The 22,390-nt window shown below is 47.5% G+C and overlaps 9 protein-coding genes across 9 annotated transcripts; 7 read left to right on the top strand and 2 right to left on the bottom strand.

Moving 5' to 3' along the window:
• The first annotated feature begins 959 nt into the window (after positions 1–959).
• On the top strand, positions 960–2,892 carry MEX67 (Mex67p). The gene has a single exon (XM_019127475.1). It carries the CDS (start codon positions 1,142–1,144, stop codon positions 2,852–2,854), a length of 1,713 nt encoding a protein of 570 aa, XP_018987884.1. The 5' UTR covers positions 960–1,141; the 3' UTR covers positions 2,855–2,892.
• A 351-nt stretch (positions 2,893–3,243) lies between these two features.
• Positions 3,244–4,273, top strand: BABINDRAFT_159119 (tRNA splicing endonuclease subunit). Its single transcript, XM_019127474.1, has one exon. The coding sequence runs from the start codon at positions 3,255–3,257 to the stop codon at positions 4,185–4,187; it is 933 nt and encodes a 310-aa protein (XP_018987883.1). The 5' UTR covers positions 3,244–3,254; the 3' UTR covers positions 4,188–4,273.
• Positions 4,274–4,534: 261 nt separating this feature from the next.
• DBR1 (RNA lariat debranching enzyme) lies at positions 4,535–5,719 on the top strand (the record flags this gene model as incomplete). The annotated part of the gene is made up of 2 exons (XM_019131445.1): positions 4,535–5,402; positions 5,478–5,719. Coding segments are annotated over 2 exons (1,110 nt in total), but the record flags the coding sequence as incomplete, so codon positions are not given.
• Positions 5,720–7,364: 1,645 nt separating this feature from the next.
• Positions 7,365–8,143, top strand: BABINDRAFT_159117 (uncharacterized protein). Its single transcript, XM_019127473.1, has one exon. It carries the CDS (start codon positions 7,642–7,644, stop codon positions 8,002–8,004), a length of 363 nt encoding a protein of 120 aa, XP_018987881.1. The 5' UTR covers positions 7,365–7,641; the 3' UTR covers positions 8,005–8,143.
• Positions 8,144–8,941: 798 nt separating this feature from the next.
• BABINDRAFT_159116 (uncharacterized protein) lies at positions 8,942–10,908 on the top strand. The gene has a single exon (XM_019127472.1). The coding sequence runs from the start codon at positions 9,046–9,048 to the stop codon at positions 10,609–10,611; it is 1,566 nt and encodes a 521-aa protein (XP_018987880.1). The 5' UTR covers positions 8,942–9,045; the 3' UTR covers positions 10,612–10,908.
• Positions 10,909–11,664: 756 nt separating this feature from the next.
• On the top strand, positions 11,665–13,338 carry BABINDRAFT_159115 (uncharacterized protein). Its single transcript, XM_019127471.1, has one exon. The coding sequence runs from the start codon at positions 11,820–11,822 to the stop codon at positions 13,272–13,274; it is 1,455 nt and encodes a 484-aa protein (XP_018987879.1). The 5' UTR covers positions 11,665–11,819; the 3' UTR covers positions 13,275–13,338.
• On the bottom strand, positions 13,328–16,409 carry BABINDRAFT_159114 (uncharacterized protein). Its single transcript, XM_019127470.1, has one exon. It carries the CDS (start codon positions 16,398–16,400, stop codon positions 13,404–13,406), a length of 2,997 nt encoding a protein of 998 aa, XP_018987878.1. The 5' UTR covers positions 16,401–16,409; the 3' UTR covers positions 13,328–13,403.
• Positions 16,410–16,543: 134 nt separating this feature from the next.
• BABINDRAFT_159113 (uncharacterized protein) lies at positions 16,544–18,419 on the top strand. The gene has a single exon (XM_019127469.1). It carries the CDS (start codon positions 16,568–16,570, stop codon positions 18,155–18,157), a length of 1,590 nt encoding a protein of 529 aa, XP_018987877.1. The 5' UTR covers positions 16,544–16,567; the 3' UTR covers positions 18,158–18,419.
• On the bottom strand, positions 18,400–20,936 carry BABINDRAFT_159112 (non-specific serine/threonine protein kinase). The gene has a single exon (XM_019127468.1). It carries the CDS (start codon positions 20,540–20,542, stop codon positions 18,584–18,586), a length of 1,959 nt encoding a protein of 652 aa, XP_018987876.1. The 5' UTR covers positions 20,543–20,936; the 3' UTR covers positions 18,400–18,583.
• Between the last annotated feature and the right edge of the window lie 1,454 nt (positions 20,937–22,390).

The raw sequence follows: 22,390 nt of genomic DNA, 5'->3' as shown, positions 1-22,390 counted from the left end.
GGAAACGTCGCGGGATCGAGAGCACGTGACAGAATGCAGGATTTGCCATGTGTCCGCTGGCGCTGGGCGTCAGCTCTGAGCGATTTATACGGCTCTATCCAGGTATATTTTGGTCTCAACGGAGATGGTTTATGTATTTTTTTCGGATTTATACTTGTATTTTCTGTTATTGCTTTAGGGGAGTAGAGTTTTCCATACGATAAATGGCTAGGAATAATGGGCAGCGTGGGTGTGGCGCACGCACCGGAAATGTCCATAGGATATGGATGTGTGGCTAAGTGGTCTGATATCGGGAATGCAGTGAGACTGTGTGGCTGGTAATGAGACCGGTTGGCATACTGGTCCACGGTGAAGTTCAAGAGGGACTTGTGGTAGCAGCTAATGAGAAACGGAAATATATATTTACAGGTCCCCGCTTAATATATAGAAAGGGGAAAGTCATTAGATACTACCTTCGCTGGTAGTACCGTGCTACCACACAAAGTGGATATTAGCACCGGCCCTTCAAATGTTTAACCACACTTTCCATACTGAGATAGCCTAGGTATATTAATCCCTCACATCCACGGTTTTGCGTTACAAAAAGCATACCAGTGCTAACCCATATTTCTATTCCTATGAGAAATAAATGGTCTACGCGAATATTTTGCGCCAATATCGTGGTTGGTCCAAGCCTGGAGTGCTCTTATTTAGTACACGTTCTATTATGTCAGTCTCCTGCGACCGAGTGGACACTCGCACACAATATCGAGCCATCTTAGTGGTTAGATATTTATAATGACACATCTAGACCAGTTCTCGCCTCATTTACTCAAATTTACGACATTTTCATAAATGAGGTTGCGATATAGGCTCTGTACAGACGAGCGTCCCCAGTGGCCATTAACGGCTATGCTTGCCACCTCTACCGAATCTACACACCATATCACAAATACCTTAACTTTCCCGGCCTATATTTATATGTGCCATTTTTAGCCGACGATATAAGGCAACAATTCCAATTGCTAAATAAACAATTGATTGCTCGAGTCTTAATCACCTGCATCTTTTCCGGGGAAGTCGTGCGTGGCAAACCAAAATTTTTCTGGCAACTACACAAGAACCGTTTTGCTTCCTCTTCCTCATCCATTGCACCATCCCCATGAGTTACAGAGGAAGAGGCCGCGGCGGCTACGGCAATCAAGGAAACCGTACGAACGAGACCGAGATGAATCATCAGCAAAAAGTCAACAACTTTGCGGATCAGAGCCGCGTGGCGGTGGAGATCCGCAACTGGAACAACGGCACGCTAAACGGGTTAGTTAACTTTATATCACGCACGTGCAAGGTTGCACTTCTCGACGCCACGGTAAACCATGCGACCGGCGCGGTTGATGCGTACGTCAAGTTCCAGAAGGATGCCGATACATTGAAGCAGTACAACGGGCTTCAGTTCTCCGGGCAGGGCTTGGTGATCTCTGTGAACACGAATACCTCAACTACCAACACCATCGGTGTGTTGAAGGAATTCATTGCGCGCAAGTACAATCCTGCGATGAAGCTCTTGGACCTTTCACTGATACAACAGGACGCGGAGCTCGTGCGGTTCGGGCTCATTCTGCTGAATCTCTCCAAGATGTTTTCGGCCATCATGAAGCTCGCGTCGCAGCTGAATCTCGACGTGGAGACGGTTAATTTGGCGAACAATAACTTAACGGACTTGGCGACCATTGCTTCCTTACCGGCTACGTTCCCCGGCTTGGTGAACCTCTCGTTGGCCGACAACAAGCTTTCCAAGCCACGGGTGTTTGAGACGTGGAAAAAGAAACTTAACTCGCTCCGTGAGTTGGTGTTGACAAATAACGCTGTTGTAAACGATGTTACAGCAATCCCTGACATTCTCAAGTGCTTTCCGCGCCTCGTGGTGTTGAACGGGGTCACTGTACGTGACGAGGCGAAGCTAACGCAGACCTTTACCTTTCCCATCACCACCAGTCCCATGTTCTTTGAGAACCCCAGCATTCAGGAGTTGGCCTCCGGGTTTATCGCCAATTATATCAAATTGTGGGACGATCCGACGTCGCGCGATCAACTCCTCAGTTTGTACACTCCCGAGTCGCAGTTCTCGCTTCAGGTGGACTCCAGTCACCCCCACATGGCTAACGACACGGCATACAACTATAATGAGTCGCCATGGTCACACTATCTTGTCAACTCGCGCAACTTGACGAAGCTCTCGAATGGCAGAACCCGATTGGCCAAGTTGTGCAAGGGCCAGGAGCAGATCCAGAAGCAATTTGCTACTATCCCTGCCACCAAGCACCTGATTCTCGAGAGTCCAGCGGATTACGCCATGGAGAGCTGGCAGTTCCCACAGCTCGGCGGCTTATTCGTTGTACTCCACGGTAGCTTCGAGGAAACCGCCCATCCGAAGGCCTACAAACCTCCGCAAGGCGGGGGCAGAAGATACAACAACAACGCCCTGAAGGCTGTACTCAGCAAAAAGTCGTTTGACCGCACGTTTGTGGTAGTGCCCGGCCCCAACGGCTCCATGATCATCGCGTCCGATATGTTGTTGCTTCGGCCGTTTGGGGGCTCGAAGGCGTGGAATAAGACTGCAGCCCCTGTCGCAAGCATTCCGGTGGCCCCTGTCGAAGGTGCCGTTCCAGGCACGAATGTGGTTATTCCCGCGGAAATTCTCAGTAGCTTACAGCCGGCGCAGCGCGACTTGTTGATGAAGGTGATTGCTGAGACGCGATTGAACTTGGAGTACAGCGGGATGTTGTGCCAGGGCAGCAACTGGGATTATCAGACGTGTATTGTTAACTTCAACAGCTCCAAGGCCACATTACCTAGAGAGGCATACCAGGCGTGAGCTTGTATTTAGTAATATTTATAAATTATAAAGGTAAAAGTTGTAGATTAGACATAGGAGTATGCTTAGGTGGGGCCAAATACCTGAAAATCATTTCAGTATTCCTGGCTAACTTGTAAAATAAATTACAAGAGATCAGTACTGCACATCAATATAATTGCAACAAGGATTAATATGACTTCGTATATAGATCAGCTCTCAACAGCCTTTTCTGTAATTATCCCCCCTGTGTACTTGCGTAGATATATGTATTTGTGCTATTTTCAGTGTTACTGCCGTGTATACATGAATGTACTCATGCACGTCATGACTTTGTTCCCGCACGCAAATTTTTAGCATGCAGATCAAAAATAGTTCCTATGACTATCTCCATCATACATCCCCAACCACTACAGCCCCAATGCCAGCGAAATGCGTTCCAATTTCTCTATTGAACAATACACCATTGGTTTTTGACCTTTCACACGTTAAACAGCTTCGTGAATTGGGTGTGTGTGGGGTGCTTGGAGGTACATTGCCGACGGCCCCCCAGCAAAATGTGTTTCTTGGGCTCCCCTTACAGCTTATGGTGGAGGATGCGATGTGGTTGCTTGAACAGAAGCATGCGTACTTGGTTCCCGGGCGAAGGCTCTACGACTGTCTCGCTGCCACGCTTCTGAGACAGGACATCCTAGCTATCCAGGCAGCGAAACAGGAGATGACTGACGAGAAGACTCGGGAGAGGCAGGAGGCCAGTAGGAAGTTTAAAATCAAGGTGGTTGAGCTAAATACGCTTAAAATATCAAAGTCAGAGCTTTGCAACCGGATCAAGCAGCTCGAGGCGGAGTATCTCGGGGAGTTTAAGACCGAAGACCTTGACGAGATCATTCAGGACAACTCTGCGTTCTACTTCAACAACTACCAGAGTTTTGCGGAATCGTTCAACACCCCAGAGATGCAACACAGCCTCTATTTACAGCTTCTTGCCAATCGTGGCACCGACTTGGTGAGCAGCTATCAGATCTATAGGCACCTCCGTGACCAAGGGTACTACCTTGCGCCGGGGCTTCGCTTCGGAGGTAAATTCGTGGCATATCCGGGCGATCCGTTGCGCTACCATGCTCATCTTATTGTCGATTCGGTGCAAAACTATGCCGAGAGCGACATCGGCATGATGAGCCTTGTCACCAACGGCCGTTTGGCCACTGGCGTAAAAAAGTGTTGGGTCATTGGGGGGACCAAAAATGCAGAGAATAAGGCAAAGGGCGAGGCTGGAGACTTAAAAACTGTGGAGAGCAATGCGACGGAGCAGGATGTGGTTTGTTTCTCTGTTGAATGGGCTGGGTTTGGTTAACAACTGGGCCGTGCCAATGCGGAAATGCACTGAGTGCTATCTTTATGACCAGTTTGTATGTATATATCAGGAATAAACGTTAATCTCTATATCACTTTCAATTTCCACTATCTTCTCTTTCCCTATCATCTAGAATAATGAAGATTATTTATGTGTCATGTCTGACACATATCAATCAAACTTGATTGTCAAATTATAATACATGTATTATACTCCAAGACTGCAAAGTTGAATTCACAGATCGGACCATGATACCGCGCGCTATATACAGGGTCTCATTTTTCGGCATTTGCGTCAAACTTTCTCACACTTTTTCTAAATAAACCACCTAAATGCCCCAGGAATCTATCCACATTGCCGTCAATGGTTGCTGCCATGGGGAGCTTGGACAGATTTACGCGGAGGTGATGCGCCGGCCGCAGCGTGTGGAGCTCCTCGTGATTTGCGGTGATTTCCAGGCGCTCCGGAACCGTGCGGATCTCGCGTCGATGGCGGTTCCAGACAAGTACAAGCAGGAGGGGGACTTCTATCAGTACTACGACGGGACGTTGATGGCGCCGATACCCACGATTCTCATTGGTGGGAACCACGAGTCGTCGCGATTCTTGAAGGAGTTGCCGCACGGGGGCTGGGTCGCGCCCAACATCTACTACATGGGTTACACAAACGTGGTCTGGTACAGGGGTGTGCGGATCGGGGGCATCTCGGGGATCTTCAATGAGCACAATTTCATGGCGGACCGGGACATTTCACAGCGCTTTTCACCGAGGGAGCTTCGCTCTGTGTACCATGTCCGGCGCTCGGATTTTCTAGCGATGCTCTTGTTGCGGAACTCAGTGCTAGACGTGATGCTCAGCCACGACTGGCCGCAAGGAATCGAGCATTTCGGGAACTTGCGCGCTTTGTTGAGAACCAAACCGTATTTCAAGAAGGATATTGAGACTGGGAAGCTCGGGAATCCGGCTTTGCGCGCGTTGATGGAGGAGTTGCGGCCGAAGTTTTGGTTCGCGGCCCATTTGCATGTGTATTATGAGGCTGTTTATCACCATTCTTTGGGGGAAAATGAGAAAAAAAATGAAACAGACATTAGCAATGGAGAAAGCGGAAATGGGATTGAAAAGAAGAGAAGGAGGTCGGATGCGAGTGGGATAAACAACAGAGATGAAATTCAATTGGATTTTGATACCAATGAAGTTATACTGGACATGGGTTGTAGTGAAACCAAATTATCCAATGAAAATAATTCGAGTCTAGCTGAAAAAAACGGCGATGAAATTGAAATCAGTTTAGACTCGGATGAGGAACCTTCTATGCCATCCCTGAACTATGAAAATAATCCATCAGATAAAAAACCTTCATCACCCCGCTCCACCCAGTTCTATGCTCTTGATAAGGTGCTCCCCCGTCGCACCTTCCTTAAGAATATGGACATTCCCATCTGCAATAAGACCCATGTCTCCTATCAGAGTGATTCGTTCCAACTCTACTATGACACAGAATACATTGCCATTTTGCGTTTCCTCCAGCGTTTTGGAACGGCCAAGCTCTTGCGCAACTATACCGATACCGACAGCGTGTTGAAACGTCTTCCCCACGACGAGACGTTGCTCCAGGAGTGCCAGGCTGAGATCAGGCAGGAAATCAAGCGTCTCGAGAAGAAAGCGGTGTCTATGGAGATCTTGGGAAACTTTGCTATGAACGAACCGTCCTTCCACAAGGCGAGTGTGGAGACAAAGGCGGTGGCTTACAAGGGGTTCACTAACCCACACACCGTGGAGCTCCTCCAGCGATTTAGTCTTTGAAAATGAGACGATGTATGTTGGCATTGCATATTTAACTTCAACTACAGATCACGCTGGAGCAAAGTTGTGGTTTAAACGTGCTGGTATAAAGCCTTGGTATAATAAAACAATTGTGAATAACCATCCACCATTCTCTGTTAACCATGTATCACTTTGTTAGGTTACTACTCGTATTTTGTCAGGAGCCATGTAAGATTCTCTTTCTACTAATTTCCGGGGGGTAACCTTCAGCGAAGGGAGTGGCCTTGCCAGCGAGAGATAGTACCGCATTTTTCGTCCCCTGAGCTGGCATAACAGAATGGAATACGGAATATGCAGGTAGATTTCCGAAGCTTGTATCCCCTCCGGCTAATTACGGGTCTAATACGCGGTCAGGCCGGAGATAGTGCCCAAATATTCTCCTTATGTGTTGGTTTTACCGACCGCAAGGGTGACAATCGAATATATGCCCGTTCTTATCCATCCACAAAGCCAGTGATACGTTACTGACTGAAAGCATGTGAAACTCGAGCTTTGAAGCGAGTCAGATTAGAGATAGTTGTCCAATTATGGACTATGGTTAGACGAGAGCCCTGTAAAGTCATTTAAACTAATAACTGATACGCGTCTAATAACATACGCGTCTGATCCCACTTACCTGGTGGTTTGACGATACCCCGCAATCGATAACTAAAACCAGGATAGCGTGCTTTCCCCGCACACTAGCCATCCTTTATCACGGAGAGGGCCAGGTCTGATTAAAGACTTCCAATATCTGTGACCTTATATCGTCAATACATTTCGCGTGCAGAGCAAGGATATAGATTTGTAGGGTAGAAACATTATCTTCCTTTTAGCTATAAGACCATACCAGGTTATGCAGGTGCCGCCATAAATGCGTCGCTCTGCTAGCCAGACATCTCATTCCGAACCACAACACTCTAAAGCCACGTACTTCACGTTTATTCCTTGTGAAATATGCAACTCTAAACCGGACTGTTATAGTTTACAAGTGCATTTCTTTTTGTAAGCTGCACGGCACTTGTTCATTTTTCATGCAATCGTGCATAAGCACACCACGGAACAAATAACTTCCGAGTCAGAATTCAATTCGGCGATCAATTCCGAGCTCGGAAATAGGCATTCAAACAGCCAGAAGGTGACCTTTTGTCAAGCTCAGACATACTGTGTTCCGAATAGTGCATGATGTATGGAGAAAATTTGAATTACAGCTTCACAACCCAAAACTACGGAGTATATGGCATACTCCAGATCCTTCTCGCATCATGGGTGCCAAAGTCTTGTAACCTGCGGAAGAAATATGGGAATGTGCACAGCGGGCCAGTCTACCCGGTTGGGTAATTCCCGATAATTGTTAGTCAAAGTTACAAAATAGATAGTTTCAGACTTACAACAGATTTATTCGCCGGTTCCAAATTTAAAGACAAACGGATGGGGATGGTCCGTCAGGACACGGGTGGTGCCCGGAAAAAAGAAAGAGCAGACCGCAAATCTTTGACTATTTTGCAGAGGGATATGCCGTTTGTAAGAGATCTTGTAAATATCATACTATCGGAATGAGGCCCCATGACAATGAAATGGAAAATCCTTGGCACATGACTGTCATGGTGGAAAATCGCGGGTGAACAAAAGTCCTGGATTGTGCGTTTAGCATGACCGGCTTCGAGCTCTCTCCCCTGGCACCAATACTGCCTATTGTAGGAACAGTGAACCAGGCAAATTTGTGTCAGCTATTACTCACAACACTTATAATTCGAATAGAAATTTATTCAAGAGCCATTGAATCACAAGTGGTATGGGAAACGATTTCTATGGGAATTGTCATTTTTGGGAGGATGGGCAAGCGAGGAACCCTTTATCGGGTCACGTCTTCCGGGAGACCCCTGCTGAGTTTGCCTAACCAGACTACTCCCTACTTTTCTGAGGAGAATTTACCTATTCCCACAGTTCACTTTTACAACCTACGCCAGTATGCACTCCATGCATATCGGGTATACGATGACGAACCCGTATAACTGGACAAGCATTTACTCTAGTTCAGCCATACAACATGAAAAGATTATCCGAACCCCACGAATGATACCATACCCACTAGAGATACATATCCACTAAACTCTACAAAGACTTAGTACAAAGTTAAATAATCGAATCGAGGAAAGAATAGGAGAGTCGTACCTTTAGCTCCTACAACAAGATTTGCGTATGCACGCATAACTCCAGTCGGCACTCTCCAAAGCTGCGCGTGGACCCGGCTTCCCCCTGGACTACGGCCATGGATTTATTTTCCACCCGGTTGTTTTGCATTCCTTCCTCTCAGGCCAAGGAGTGTTGGGCAGCACAACAGAAAAATTAAATACCCCCGAAACACAGGCGAGGGGTAAATGTGTGAGATAGCAGTCCTAAATAACGGGGAAGCATAACTTCTGGGAAGTTACACGGCTTGCAACTTTAGACATTCTTTGTATAGCAAGGTTTTCCGATACCGTGACCAAGATTTCTAAGCACAAGAGATACCTGACGCGTACACCCAGATCTATGAAAAGGTGTAAATCACTTCCGATTCCACGCTTTTGAACTTAAAATGTCAAAACTTGCAATTGCTAGTATAGGACTAGACTGAGGGAATCGCAACCAAACAGTTCCTTTAAGTTTCAGCAGGTCTTCCACGAACTAACACTAAAGCTACAGCTCGCGTTTCATGAATCATATTCGGAGTATGACCTGTGACGACCGCACCCCGGGCTCAAATAAGCCTCTCGAGCTGAACGGCATAGTTCCTCAAGTCTTGCATTGCATGTCTTCTTCCGTGTTTGTTAGTAAATTTCTCCGGAATTTTTCTCCGCATACAGTGGAGAAACATGCACAAGATTGACAGATCCAGTGCACGGGCATTATGGGGACTTGTCCCTTTATGCATAGTTACAATGATATTGCCCCGGGGAGAATTTCTCCTTGGGAGCTTTGGTTTAAGGGGGGACCAGGTAAAAACTATATAAAGCACATATTTCCACTAATTTTCAATCGCGTCCAAGTTAGATCATTATATACTACACAATATGGTGGATCCTACCTACGACACCAAGACGGAAATTGCCCCAACCCAATCACACATCTCGCTCCATGACTCTTTGGATGCAAATTCGCTCAAGAGTGACGGTGGGAATTTTGCCGGAAACAACGAAAACCCACTCAGTATCCCAGCTTCCTTGCAGCATTTATCTGACGAGGAAATCGAGGTTCTCGAAAAGAGAGTGAGGAGAAGAATCGACTTGAGAATCTTGCCGATGCTTGTATTGATTTATATTTTGAACTATTTGGACAGAAACAATATTGCTACTGCGAGATTAGCCGGATTGGAGGAAGACTTGAACATGACTTCGGTTCAATACCAAACTACGGTCTCTATTTTATTTGTGGGTTACATTCTCATGCAAATCCCGGCAAACATGTTCTTGACCAAGGTGGGGAGACCAAGAATCTTCATTCCGTGCATTATGATCTCCTGGGGTGTCATCTCCACGTGTGTTGGTGCCGTGCAGTCTTACGGTGGCTTGATTGCCATTAGATTCCTTTTGGGTTGGGTGGAGGCCGGTTTCTTTGGTTGTTCCTTGTACTTCTTGTCTTGCTGGTACACCAGAAAGGAGTTGGCCTTGAGAACCTCGATTCTCTATTCCGGGTCCTTGATCTCCGGGGCCTTTGCTGGCTTGATCGGTGCTGGTATTATTAACGGTATGGATGGTGCCAGGGGCTTGTCTGCTTGGAGATGGTTGTTCATCATTGAAGGGGCGATCACAGTTTTTGTTGTTCCATTTGCTTTCTTGATCTTGCCAGATATGCCTTCGAACACTAAGTTCTTGTCGCAGCAAGAAAAGGACATTGTTATGTGGAAGTTGTGCAGAGAGGTCGGAACCAACGATTGGGTCAGTGCCGAAGAACAGTCTTTCAAGACCGGGTTCATGTTGGCGGTCAAGGATGTTAAGGTTTGGATGATTACCGGCATCTTATCCTTCTTGGTTGCTGCCTGTGGCGTTACCAACTTCTTTCCATCTGTCGTTGCTACGTTGAAGTTTGGCAGAATTGAAACCTTGTGCCTTACTGCCCCACCATACTTGATCTGTGTCATTGCTACCTTTGTTTGGGCTATACACGCTGACCGTACCGGTGAGAGATTCTGGCACGTTGTGGCCCCTCTTTGCATGGCCTTAGCTTCCTTTATCATATCGGCTGCTACGATGAACACCGCGGCCAGATACTTTGCTATGTGTATCATGGTTCCGTCCTTATACTGTGCCTTCACGGTGATCCTTTCGTGGATGTCCAACTGTGTAGCTAGACCACCGATGAAGAGAGCTGTTTCCTTGGCGCTTATGAACTGTCTTTCCAATTCCACTTCGATCTGGAACGCCTACTTGTATCCAGCGTCTGATGCTCCACAGTACTTGGTGGCCTTCTGCTGCAACTGTGGGTTCATTATCGCCGCCATCGTGTTGTGTGTGATTTTGAAGATTCATTTGCAAAGATTGAACAAGAAGATCGAAACCGGCATCATGGACTGGGAACCGGAAATGGGTAAGGGTGTTGACAACGTTGAGATCAACAGAACCTTTAGATTCCTCACCTAGGAGGCACCTTTTAGAATTGTTATAAATGCTGGATCATAATTCATAAAACTACTTCGGTCCTAGAAACTTCAGTTATGCTAAACGTTTAGCCCTAGTGGGCCTTGAGGCCAGATCAGGAAAAAAAAACCAGAAGCTACTGAAGAGGCGCGCAGCGCATATAACATACATAGACAGTATCGTACATCGACTCAGGTAAACGGTGTTATGTTATATAGATGTGTATATACTCAGTATGCAGAACAGCGGTACACGGAGGAGAGAGACCGGACTTTAATATACTTTAACCACACATGCGGCTGAAACTACTCAAACCGGACGACCAGATGTACCTAAGAGAACCCGGCCGAAGAATTTAACAGACTTGGCAACGTTAGCAGGGCTAGACACCTTTTAATAAAAGTTAGTGAATATCGTACAGTTTAATCGCGCATAACCAGAGATAATGTTAACCCAACTCTGGAGAGGATTTAGGGTCTTAAATTTATCGGTGGATTCGTATATATGTCAGTCACACTTGTACGTTTAAATAGGTTGGAAATCTACTAAAACTAAACGGTTGAAAGAAGCTGACAGGACCACACGCACCCTTATCAATTCGAGCGATTTAAGACTTTTCGACAACGGATCCCGATTTAGTAAAGTAGTTGCTTAGCTTGTCTTATCGATCCTGGAGGCGACCGGGATCAGACTATACTTTTTATGGTGCCTCAACGACTAACGGAAGGTGGCTTGTATCCTAGAGCCTGCATTGACAGATCTCCACCGAAGATCACGATACTAAAGTAAGGGACGATCCAGGTGTCGCCACGCTCTCTAGCCTCAATCATATCCCGAATAGGAAAGGGCGTGACATATTGGCAGACAAATGCATGCTAATTATCACACCCGCCACAGCATGTACAAATTACGGGGCTGCGCGAAAAAAAAAAAAACCATGGCTGGTGCCTGGGAAGGCGCATAATTTTTCTTAGTACATGCATCTCGGGGGTATAGACCAACCACCCCAATTAATATGTGTGACTTCGCCCGGATACACCTGCGGGTCGAGCCTTCCCCGTATTGGTGTAGACCAGAGCTTGGCTATTGTCTTGGCCACCGGGATTAATTATCTGTATCTGGAAGTGCATATGTATCACCTGTTGATCATAGAGGTGCAGTAAAGATGTGCTTTGGGCTATATAAAAACTACCCCATTAAGACAGAGCTAAATGCATGGCTTGATGAGACAGTTGTATTACTCTGAGTTTAAGGTAAGGTTCTCAGTGCCGGGTTGGCTGCCCTCAGAGGTGTATTTATATAAGGATGATGCTCTCTCGCCAAGGATATTTTATACCCAGACACCTTACCTTACCTGTATTCTACTCTCCTACCAGTACCATCAACCTAAGTCTCTCCATCGCATTATCCTGCTATCCGAAACCACCATTTCATCAAAGCTCGTCAAGTTTTATCTTTACGCAATGGGATTCAGGTTTTTAGTTCGCAAGAAAAAGAATGACACAAGCAAGCCAGACGGTAAACAGATAGATTTAACTTCCAAAAGCACGGCTGTGCTCTCCACAAACCACCCATCCAGTAAAGATAAACAGTCAACCCATAAAGTAGTCAGCTCTGAAATGTCGTCAACACGCAAAGCAGTCAGTTCTGCAGTACCACTTCCGTCAGGCTCGGCCCATCCCTATGCATCGCTACTCACCTCATCTCACGATACTGCGCCAACGGTACGGGTGCAACATGGCTCTCCGCAAGTTCCATCCCTCACAGGTCTTGCCACTTCCGTGAGAATGACTTCTGATGGATCATACACGAATACCCCCTTGCTCCAGCTTCCAGAACCCGAGCTCCTGGATAACGAAGATCCATGCCCCGTAGTCCCACAATCCCCCAAAGAAACATACCCCTTTCCTTTCAAAGTAGTCCGGGTTAGCCCGTCTACTCAGAAGAGTTACTGCTCTGTCCAAGATTCTCGTCACTCCCAAACCTTCTCATCCCGTTCTAGTATCTCGTCGGCCTCAACTGTTTCGTTGTATGATAAATATTCCGCGGGCTCACCAGCTCCTTTTTGTACGCATAAACACAGGCAGATGAACTCGTCTGAAGAGAGTGAAACCAACGCGCTTAACCACGAGATTACCTTTAAGGTGACACCGCAGCGCAAACCACCTAGCACGAACCAGAAGACGACATGCCTCCAGAACTTACAGATTACTATACCTAGCAAGGAGTCATACCAATTTCCAGAAAAAACTTACCCCAAGTATCTGATGGATGATACGGTCGATACCATCGACACAATAGAGTTGGATAGAAGCTTTTTGCGGACACCAGACACAAGCAGCGCTCGGGTTTATCAGACTGAGACAAACCATTTCCACATTGTTACACGGCCCAGGGAAGCAAAGCGTGGTTCCAACCTTTCGCTTTTGACCGATGGCAAACCAACCACAGATCTAACCCCAACCGAAAAGTTTGAAAGAATCAGAAGTCTGTACTACCACCAAAAGTTCCTGTCGCAAGCAGACAAGATTCAGTGCAACGTCCGGCCTACCAGGAAGGTTGTGAGAATTTTAAAATCAGAAACCTCGTTGCACTTTTCCAAGTTGGTTGGTCCGTCTTCACCAAGGTACGATAACTTTGCATCTTCAGAATCTTTAGTTGTTTAGGGCTTCGAAAGCGCCAATTCTTCCTAGCACAGCATTATTTTTTAATACGAATCTCCGAGTTTAATTTATACTATACCTCTCTTAAACTTATTTGTATTTATAAACCTAGTACATGATAAAAGCAAGCCACTACTTATGCATGGCCAACTTGGCAGCCCTGAACCTACTGACCTTGATCGGGTCTCCATTCTCATCAACTGGCTCAAACTCCATCTCCTTGTCGCTCTTACGGAAGCCGGTGTTGCTCTGGTTAAGGATCATGCGCTGTCTGAGTCTTTGGTATTCCATTGTGACCTCTTGCTGCAACATATCATCGTTGTCTAACAAATGCTCGCTTGGGTCTACAACACCATCTGTATCGGTAAACACGTTTTCCACGATAGTTTCCAGCATTACCGGCCTGTCATCATCTTCTTCCAGCATCGTGATATAATCCTCTTGCGGTTGTAAGATGTTATCATCCGTTTGGAATTCACGGGAAGAATAGTTGAGCGGAACCTTCGTACTTCTCTTCTGACCTGAACGTGGTTTTTCGTTCAAAGACTCAACCATCTTGTTCAATACCTCGAAATCCGCTAGTTCATTCACAATTGGCCCTTCGGTCTCAATATCGTCGTCGTACATACCTAAGAGATACGCCTTGGCCATTGTGTCCATGTCATCTTGGAGACTTTGGTAGTCCAACGTGGTTTCCATAACCTCCACGGTATCGTGGTCACGAGCCTTCTCTAGCATCTCAACATGGGGTTCAGCAGCATCCATCACAGCGCTAATAGGTGCATTTGCGACCGACAAGACACCGCGCTCAGCAGACCTAAGAGATTTGAACCTGGAAACCTTTGCTGTACTAACCGGTCCCACGGTCTGGGGCACATCTATACTGAGATTGCCTACTTTTTCGGTAACATCCATAACCATCTGCGAGCTCATTTCTTCCAGCTTGGAGTCTTCCACTGAATCAATCGAGCTTTGGATGAGTTCAGCCCGATTAGAGATAGGCTGCACCTCACCCTCCACACCATGCAATATTGGGATGGCAGGCAACACTTTTGGAGTCACTCTTGAGTTTGAAATAATGGGGATAGGTGAGCCTTTAGACTTGGAAGTTTGTGCAAAACGGGAAAGCTTAGGAGCAGGGTCCTCATGTGCATCGACGATCGGATTGAGAATGTTTACAGTCAGAGAAGTAATGACGTCCCTCATCGTATTGGGACTCTCCGCAACATTAGCCATTGCCAGACTAGACTGACGCGATTGCATGAAACGGGAAACCTTAGAAGAGATGACTTCACCCTCTACGGGCTCGTTCAACGTAATTTTCTCGACGATTAAAGACGAAGTAACAAAGTCCAGGGCAGAAGGCTCCAGGGTACGTGATTGTTTAAACTTGGAAACTTTTTTGGGAGCTGCCGTCTCGACTTCTGTCTCGGGACGATGATTTTCAACTGGGGAAGCAATAAAGTCCATGGGGCTGAGAGTGCGCATGGAAGTAGATCCATTCTCGTTACGGGATTGCTTGAATTTGGAAAGCCTAACAGGCTTATCTTCAACCAATGTAGGGTCAATCACCGGTGTCTCAACAATGGCCCTCTCAACCACCTTCTCCAACATCGGGTTCTCAAACACATCTTCTTCCAGTGCGGGGAGCTCCACTAAGGGGGCAGTCTTGTCTTCCAATACACCATTAACAGACTTCTTGCCAGTGATATTTTGCTTGAAGCGGGAAACATGGGTGTGGTTGATCTGCTTCAACTCAGCAGAGACATTTTCAATTTCCTTAACTTGGAGATTGGTGGCAAATGAGACACTCTTCTTCGGCTTTGGAAGGGTTTCAGCCTCGGGTAAGTCCCTGGTGAACAATTCCTCGACAATGTCATGTTCTGGGATTTGACTCACGTTCACCCTAATGGTCTCAGCCCTGATATCTGCAATGTCTCGGACAACGGTCGGCTCTTTCTTTGCGTCGGGGTTCTGTTTCTCGCGTACCGCCCGGATCTGATCCCAAAACATACTTTGGGCTCTGCCTTCTGCAGGGACAATCGAACCGTAGAGACCATCATCGTCGTCGTCTTCTTCAGACTCAAAGTCCCACTCTTCGTCATCAAATTCGGCACCCGAATAGTCTTCTTCGGCAAAATCATCTGCTATAAGTTCAAGCGTAATGATATCGCCCGCAGTCGCAGGTGCGTTACCAAGATCCGACGGGATACTTTCAGACTTGTTTTCGGCTGGGGTTCCAACTTCAGAAACAATGCCCATATCCTCAAGCAACTCTCTGACCTGCTCTTGGTCTTCTTGCCCTTTGACCTCGACCTCTGGAGTTTGTAGAGCGGGTGCTTTATCGCTATCTAACCCCTCCTCGATACGCATAATCGGCAAACCTTCATCGTTGCGATTTAACCGGGTGAGTTGGTCGCCCTGAAGCAGCTCAGCAGGCGTCTGGAGAATGGTCTGCAACACACTTTCCGGCTCCACAGAGGCGGAGATAATCTCGCCGTCTTCATCAAGTTGCTCAATAATGTTCATGACAGGGAGAGAACGAGCTAATTCAGGTTCAGTGACTTCAGCTTGTGCCTCACGTGGCGCGACCGATTCGGTACCATTGTCAGTTGGAATACACACACTATCTATCACGCTCCCGTCTTCGTCCAACTCCTCCCTGATATCCATGAACGGCAAGCCCTCTTCGTTTATCTCAGCCCTTGGGGCTTCTCCGTTGAGCACCTCTTTGCCTAATGAGTGGGTTTCAAGCTCCTTAATCTTGCGGAGTGTCTCCATGGCCTCCTTGACCTTCTTGTCAAATTCCGCAAGCGTGGAGTCGAGATACGCCAAGCGTCTCCCTAAGATTGTTTTTGCCTGGCTAGGTGTGCGCTCCACGAAGTAGTCATCTCCGAGCATGACCATGATCTTCTTGGGTTCGGGCATGATGCCTGTGACAATGGCCTTGGGCCCGATGCGGACATCGAGTAACGGCTGCTCGCGGTTAGTGTACTGGGCATGGTTGTCTAGCGTGAAACTGAGGTTGGTGTACTGTTTCTTGTGCGACTCAAGGATTTGTTTTCTGGATTGAAGCGTCTCAATTGTAGCATTGATCTGCTGCTTAATTAATTCTACCGGAACGGACATGGCGGCAAAACAAATCTCGGGGAATATTTTGATCTGGAGGCTATTTTTTTTCTGCTCGATTTGTCATGCATGAATCTCGGTACATGAACGGTGAAAGTTTATATATGCAGCATTCTGGTTTTATTTTCATATGGAAGAACACTCTTATTTGATAAGCACTGCATTTCATGGTGAAGAAAATTGATAGGCTGTCGCCTATGCTTCCGTGGGAAGATATATCTCATCCGTTCTTTGAAAGAGATACGCTCATCTTCACCCTCTTCTACGTCAATCCTGTGATGTCTCTGGACAACCAACAGCAGCAGCTTGAACAGATCTATGACAAACTCCAGGCAGAGCTTAGCCCTTGGATATCGCATTTTGCATGGTCATGCAATCCATTGAGACTCAGTCTAGCGCAGCACAACGGCCAGGCTTACGTCTACGGGGAGTTGGTGTATGGAGACACACTTGACGACGAGTGGTTGGTGTGCCACTTGCTCACGGAGTTTCTGAGGACGGAGCCAGACGTATTCGTCCATTTTTTCGACTCTGAGGGCGAATTTCTCCTCGTGGAAGCGGCAGAGGGGCTCCCCGAGTGGCTAGAACCGGAAACCGCAATGAACAGAGTCTGGGTAAACCAGGGGCGAATCACCGTTATTCCAGATACCTTCTACCCAGACAGAGGGTTGAGGTTGGCCGAGGCATTGACTTTTGTCACTAGGGCAACTTTTCGGCTACAGCACATTCCCGAAATCCACGATATTGTCGCGGCGAAACTTGCACAATATCCAAGAAAGTCGCTAGGGTCTGTGTACTCCCTCGCCTGCAACATCGACCCAAAGGTGGCACAGTTCTTGGCCAAATACCCCCACCTTGTATCTCTTGCGACCACCGAGTTTTTCAAAAACAATCTTACCCCAAAACGCTACGCGGGAAATGTTTCAAAGGTGTCGTTGCAGTTTCCGTTCTTGGCCTACAGTCTTGTCAAGCGCGACCTGTCAGACTCGTCCACGGAGGAACGAATTCCACCGATTTTGTACGCAGGTTTAGATGAAGTTCTTTCGCAAGATGAATCGCTTCTCGCTGAGTTCCAGGGTACGGAACTTGCTGGAGTGGCGACTCAGGACCTTCAGGATATCCTACTATACAGAAATGTGATTACTGAAAGAATCCCCGAGAACCACGATACCGCTGTTCCTGAAAATCCCACCTCCACAAACGAAGAGGAAGACTTGATGGCGCGGTTTGAGACGTTTTTCCGTGACACAAGCGCTCAGGGGGCTGCCTTTGGCCTATCCAAGTCTGACAAGTCAGATCTAGAGAGCGATGGAGAGGATGAAGACGTGGACCAGGAGGCAGCGGCGTTCTTCAAGAGTGAAGACATTGACATCGACGAGGACGACTTTTTCGAGTATTTCTGCCAAGAAGCATTGGGGTTGAAGCAGGAGGAAATTGCGGCATATATGACGGAAATGAAGGGCTCACAAAAACGTAAGATAGATGATGAGCATCTGACAAACAACCAAGAAAACAGTCAACCACATTGTCAGCCCCGGAGAGAATATAATAATGAAAGCGATTACGCTTCTAGCGAAGAGGACTATGAAGTTTATGATGCTGATTTAGGCTCAGAGACAGGTGAGAATGACATGCTTTCGTCCTTGGCGAATCTAGTCAAATCCATCAAGGCAGATGGGGGTATATCCGGTCCGGGTGCCACTATGTTCCAAGGAATAGGTGTTCCTCTTCCCCGTGATGTTGAGGACTTGGATTGAGGCCACGGCTTGTACAAGGAAATTGGCCTAGGTTTCCATGTCGCTTTAGGCTAACCCTGCTTTAGACCCATAAAGATGAATGCTTAACCAATGGTATGAAAAACTAATTTTCAACATACCGCTTATGATTTATATTGCACTCTGTATGGGCTAACCTCACTTGCATAGCGATTAGCGTACGATTACTCTCCACGATATCGATAAATTATTTTGAAACACCCATTAAGGTCTACAAACCAATGTTCTTTTACTATCATGTCGGGTCAATTCTGAAATTCTGTAGTGAGTCATTAAGATCTAGAGGCAACTTGCATTTATGACATGACCATGTATCAACGCGTACACAAGTAGGGTGGGAAAATTTGCGTATTCAGCATTATCCCTTTATATTCTACAAAGGTTGCCTTTCAAGCGTCGGATTCCTCTCTAATCCTCTAAATCACTCTCAGCTTCCTCGCTAATAATCAAGTTCTTCTTTGCTGGTCCCGGCTCCACTGAGCGCTTGCGGGACCGCTTGGAGCTCAGGTGCTTGGAGCTGAGGTGTAACTTCTGCTGAAGCTGCCTTGGAAGCGACTCGTTGTATATATTGTTGCGCCGCTTGTGGCCGGCGGGCGACGGGACGGTGAACTTCTTGAATGTATCAGGCGAATGGGGCCTGCTATTGTTGTTAGACGAAGATATCAAGGACGAGGTCTCGGAGTTGTTCGACGAATTCGAAATAAGTGAAAGGGACGCTCGTTGCAGCTTGAGCGGTGTAACAGAGTTCAAATTGGCATAATTACTCAACGAGGTAGAAATGGAGAGGTCAGACTGGGTTCGTAAGAAATGCGGCCGGCTCTGCTGTCCTTCTATGTTCACCGACGACCCGTAGTCCGAGGTTTCGGAGAAAGACGTGACCTGAGACGTCATGGAAGCCATCGAAACAGGTCTGCGCGTTTGCACCGCTTGCGGGGAGCCTTGATTCAGGAGCGTGCTCCGCCGTCTTGTGCATTCATCTGAATCACTGGATACAAACTCAGATGTGGGGGTTAGCACCGTGGGGGTTAGTACCGGCGCACTCAAAAGCGTTGCCACCAGTGGCCCTTGCGTTGCCACCGACGGGTCACTCTTCTTGCGAGACTTGTGGCTGGAGGCGGGCGAGACTTTGCGGTCTTCGACCGAGTCGTTCAACGTGCATAAGGAATCCTCAGCCGTGGTCTCCGAGGACTCCTCATGGGGCTCGGACTTCTTAACCTTATCGATCCAGAACCGCATGGAAAGTTTGTTGAAGAGCGAAGGTTTCTTCTTCTTTTCCGTACTAACTGACTCATTTGTGTCCTTACGATACAATTTCTTCTCGGTTTCCGCCTCCCTCCAGTGTTCCCTTTTCTCCGAAAACGTGATTTGCTTCCGCCGCAAATCGATGCTCTCTATGGTGGGCTCAATTACAGGGGGACGGTTGATACGGGGAGTGCCCTCAATTTTGCTCAATGCTTCGGCATTGAATGAAGGTCGCCTCAGAAGTGGCTTTATATCGCCTCGGCCCATGTCAGCACTGGCTCTGCGACTGCGGCTTTGCAGGCTGAACGCACTCATGATTCTTTCAAGCGATTGGTTCTCCATCAACGCACTGACCCGTCGGCTGTTCCCCCCACTCAACAACCCTCGTCCTTTGGTCTTGCGGCTCTTGTTCCGTCGCTTGTGGTCCTTCTCAAGAGAGAGGAACCAGAAGCCCGCGAACTGGTCGCACTTGTTGTGGGTGACGGAATTGACCAATCTTGTGGTGTCCATGTGCGCCGCCTTTAGCTTTTTGAGCAAGTGGCGCTCCGCACGCGACTGGAACGGAAGAGAGGGCTCCAGGCCCAACGTTGCGTTAACAAACGGATCGGCCGCTATTTCTTGGATAGTAGGCCGCTTCTTAGCGTCCTTATTCAAAAGCCGCGCTAGCAAACTGTTGACCCCCTCGGGAACGGAGTCGTCATAGTCGGGCTCGTCGTGCAAGATCTTAGTGCGTGCTTGCCGCGATGCATCGTCCTCAAACGGCGCGTGGCCGTACACCAACGTGTATAAAACAACGCCCAAGCTCCAGATATCCACAGCAAACCCGGAGTACCGCTCATCGCGGAGTAACTCTGGTGCCATATACACGTCTGTGCCACAGATAGTCTTCAAAAGCGCTTTGGGCTGGTACTCACGCACAAACCCAAAGTCTGAAAGCTTTACATCGTGCTCGCGCGTAAGGAGAATGTTCTCTAGCTTCAAGTCGCGGTGGCTCAAGCTCTGGGCGTGGACATACGCGACACCGGTACAGATCTGGGCGAAAAGCCGCGCCGACTCCAGGAGGTCGAGACTGCGGCTGTAAACCAAGTCAAAGAGCTCGCCACCGGGGCAGTACTCCATGACCATCCAGACCAGCGACTCAGTTACAATAGACTCGTACAACCGCACGATATGCCGGTGGCTCAATTCACGCTGGAAGAACACCTCGCGCGCGACGGTGGGGTCGTCCTTCGACCCTGACTTGAGCACCACCTTCACGTGGAGGAGCTTGTGCGTCGCTAGATAGACCTTTCCAAAGCTCCCTTCACCGATGAGACGGTTGATGCGGTAGTTGCCGATCTCTTTGACCTCCGCCGCGGTGATCTGGGCAAAGAGCTGGTTGAAGTCATGGGCGCGCTAGACAGTTAGTACAGAGCAGAATGGAGAATTATGGTACCTACCTGTGCTTGTGCATTTTGAGCCGACCGATTGGGGTACGACATAGTTAGGGTCTCGGAGGGGGGAATGGGGAGAGGCGAAGAAGGAGCTGCGCTTTTATGAAGGTACAGGAAAGCGAGGCACGAGTGGCGCAGAAGAGTGGCGGTGAGGGTTAGTGCAAATTAGAGATGCGGCGCGTGTGTTAGAGACTTATGGTAGGAGGGTTGGGATGCTCTGACAGCATTACTCTGGAAGGTGGATAAATATGAATCGTTAGGAATATGGTGGGCGTCACAATTCTACGGTACGGTTGCAGAAGATATGTATGCCCTGTGCTGGTCAACAAGGAGAAGCAGGTAGTTACTGTGTGACGTCCTCCATGCCTTATGCCACAGGCAGGGCACGAGAGACGAAATAGACGGCAGGCATCTCTAAATATAGAAAAAACGGAGGGATGTAATTTGCTCTATACCCTAGCAGACTTAAAGTCTGGGAGGTTATTGGACTGGATACCAAGGTTCCCGAAACACTCGTTTTGATGCCACTATTGATAACAGGAAAGTATGTTAAAGGTTCCAAAAAATTTATATTCCATTTTACCAGCAGGAAAAGGAACCCTCGGTTAGAAGGGAGAGCTCTTTCTGTACAAAGGAAATGGAGAAGTGGTTCTGAACCACTCAAACTGCGGTTAAGCAGATTCTCTGAGGGTACAACCCTACCGTACCACTGAGTCTTTGAATAAGGAAACTGCTTCTGTGTCACGACCATACAGAGCCTAATGCATCGAAATTTATTGTACATGTCAAATATAAGTTACTCTCTCCTTCCAAATCCTACAAAAATTATCTATTTAGCGGTGTCATCGCTTAATTCTTGATAAAATCCAGTTCCCTGTAAAATACCAATCCAGAAACGTAAACCCTGGTCTACATCGATCTTTCCTTGACTCTGTCTTATACATTGAGCAGGTGCGTATCACTCACGTGCAGTTAATTAGCATTGCTAACTAGTGATCGAGCATGTATATTACCCCGGCTCCTCCAATATATTCTCCACTGTTATTTATTTCCTGCTACACTGCTAATCCTCAGGAAGGATCAGGATTAACCAGGTGTTTCCTCAAAGTTCTCAAGACTTAATTTCCAGAAGTTACTGTATCTGACTAATCCCGCGCCAAAGTGATCTCTCAAACAACTTCGAAGCTAGCCGTAGTGCCGCCAATGAATTTAGCTGTTATTGTAGGATAAACTTGAGCTGGTCGTTGCCAACTCTGATTTCTATCACATTATTATTCTACTGGATTAGAGATAACGTTCTGAGTTTGTGGGCATTAAAATCCGGTCAACGCCGCACCTCGTTTAGCTCCACTGTGCTTCGCGCTTCCCCGACTCGCGCTCGGTACTGCACACCCAAAATTTTTCTCTGATAGCGATACACACCCATAAACCGCTCACTCAATTTAGGTTCACACTCAAGCAGCGCTGCATACTTGAGACAGCCGAATCCCAATACCTTTCTATTTATATGAGAGCTCCCGAGACCTCCGAAATGCGCCCC

Source organism: Babjeviella inositovora, assembly GCF_001661335.1.
Source record: "Babjeviella inositovora NRRL Y-12698 unplaced genomic scaffold BABINscaffold_1, whole genome shotgun sequence".
Taxonomy (NCBI): Eukaryota; Fungi; Ascomycota; class Pichiomycetes; order Serinales; genus Babjeviella; species Babjeviella inositovora.
This window is presented reverse-complemented; position numbering and strand designations above follow the sequence as displayed.

What these genes read in the sequence shown, in the direction of transcription:
- BABINDRAFT_159119 (XM_019127474.1), top strand. Translation starts at nt 3,255, where the DNA reads ATGCCAGCGAAATGCGTTCCAATTTCTCTATTGAACAATACACCATTG.
- BABINDRAFT_159115 (XM_019127471.1), top strand. Translation starts at nt 11,820, where the DNA reads ATGCATGGCTTGATGAGACAGTTGTATTACTCTGAGTTTAAGGTAAGG.
- BABINDRAFT_159114 (XM_019127470.1), bottom strand. Translation starts at nt 16,400, where the DNA reads ATGTCCGTTCCGGTAGAATTAATTAAGCAGCAGATCAATGCTACAATT.
- MEX67 (XM_019127475.1), top strand. Translation starts at nt 1,142, where the DNA reads ATGAGTTACAGAGGAAGAGGCCGCGGCGGCTACGGCAATCAAGGAAAC.
- BABINDRAFT_159117 (XM_019127473.1), top strand. Translation starts at nt 7,642, where the DNA reads ATGACCGGCTTCGAGCTCTCTCCCCTGGCACCAATACTGCCTATTGTA.
- BABINDRAFT_159116 (XM_019127472.1), top strand. Translation starts at nt 9,046, where the DNA reads ATGGTGGATCCTACCTACGACACCAAGACGGAAATTGCCCCAACCCAA.
- BABINDRAFT_159112 (XM_019127468.1), bottom strand. Translation starts at nt 20,542, where the DNA reads ATGGTCATGGAGTACTGCCCCGGTGGCGAGCTCTTTGACTTGGTTTAC.
- BABINDRAFT_159113 (XM_019127469.1), top strand. Translation starts at nt 16,568, where the DNA reads ATGGTGAAGAAAATTGATAGGCTGTCGCCTATGCTTCCGTGGGAAGAT.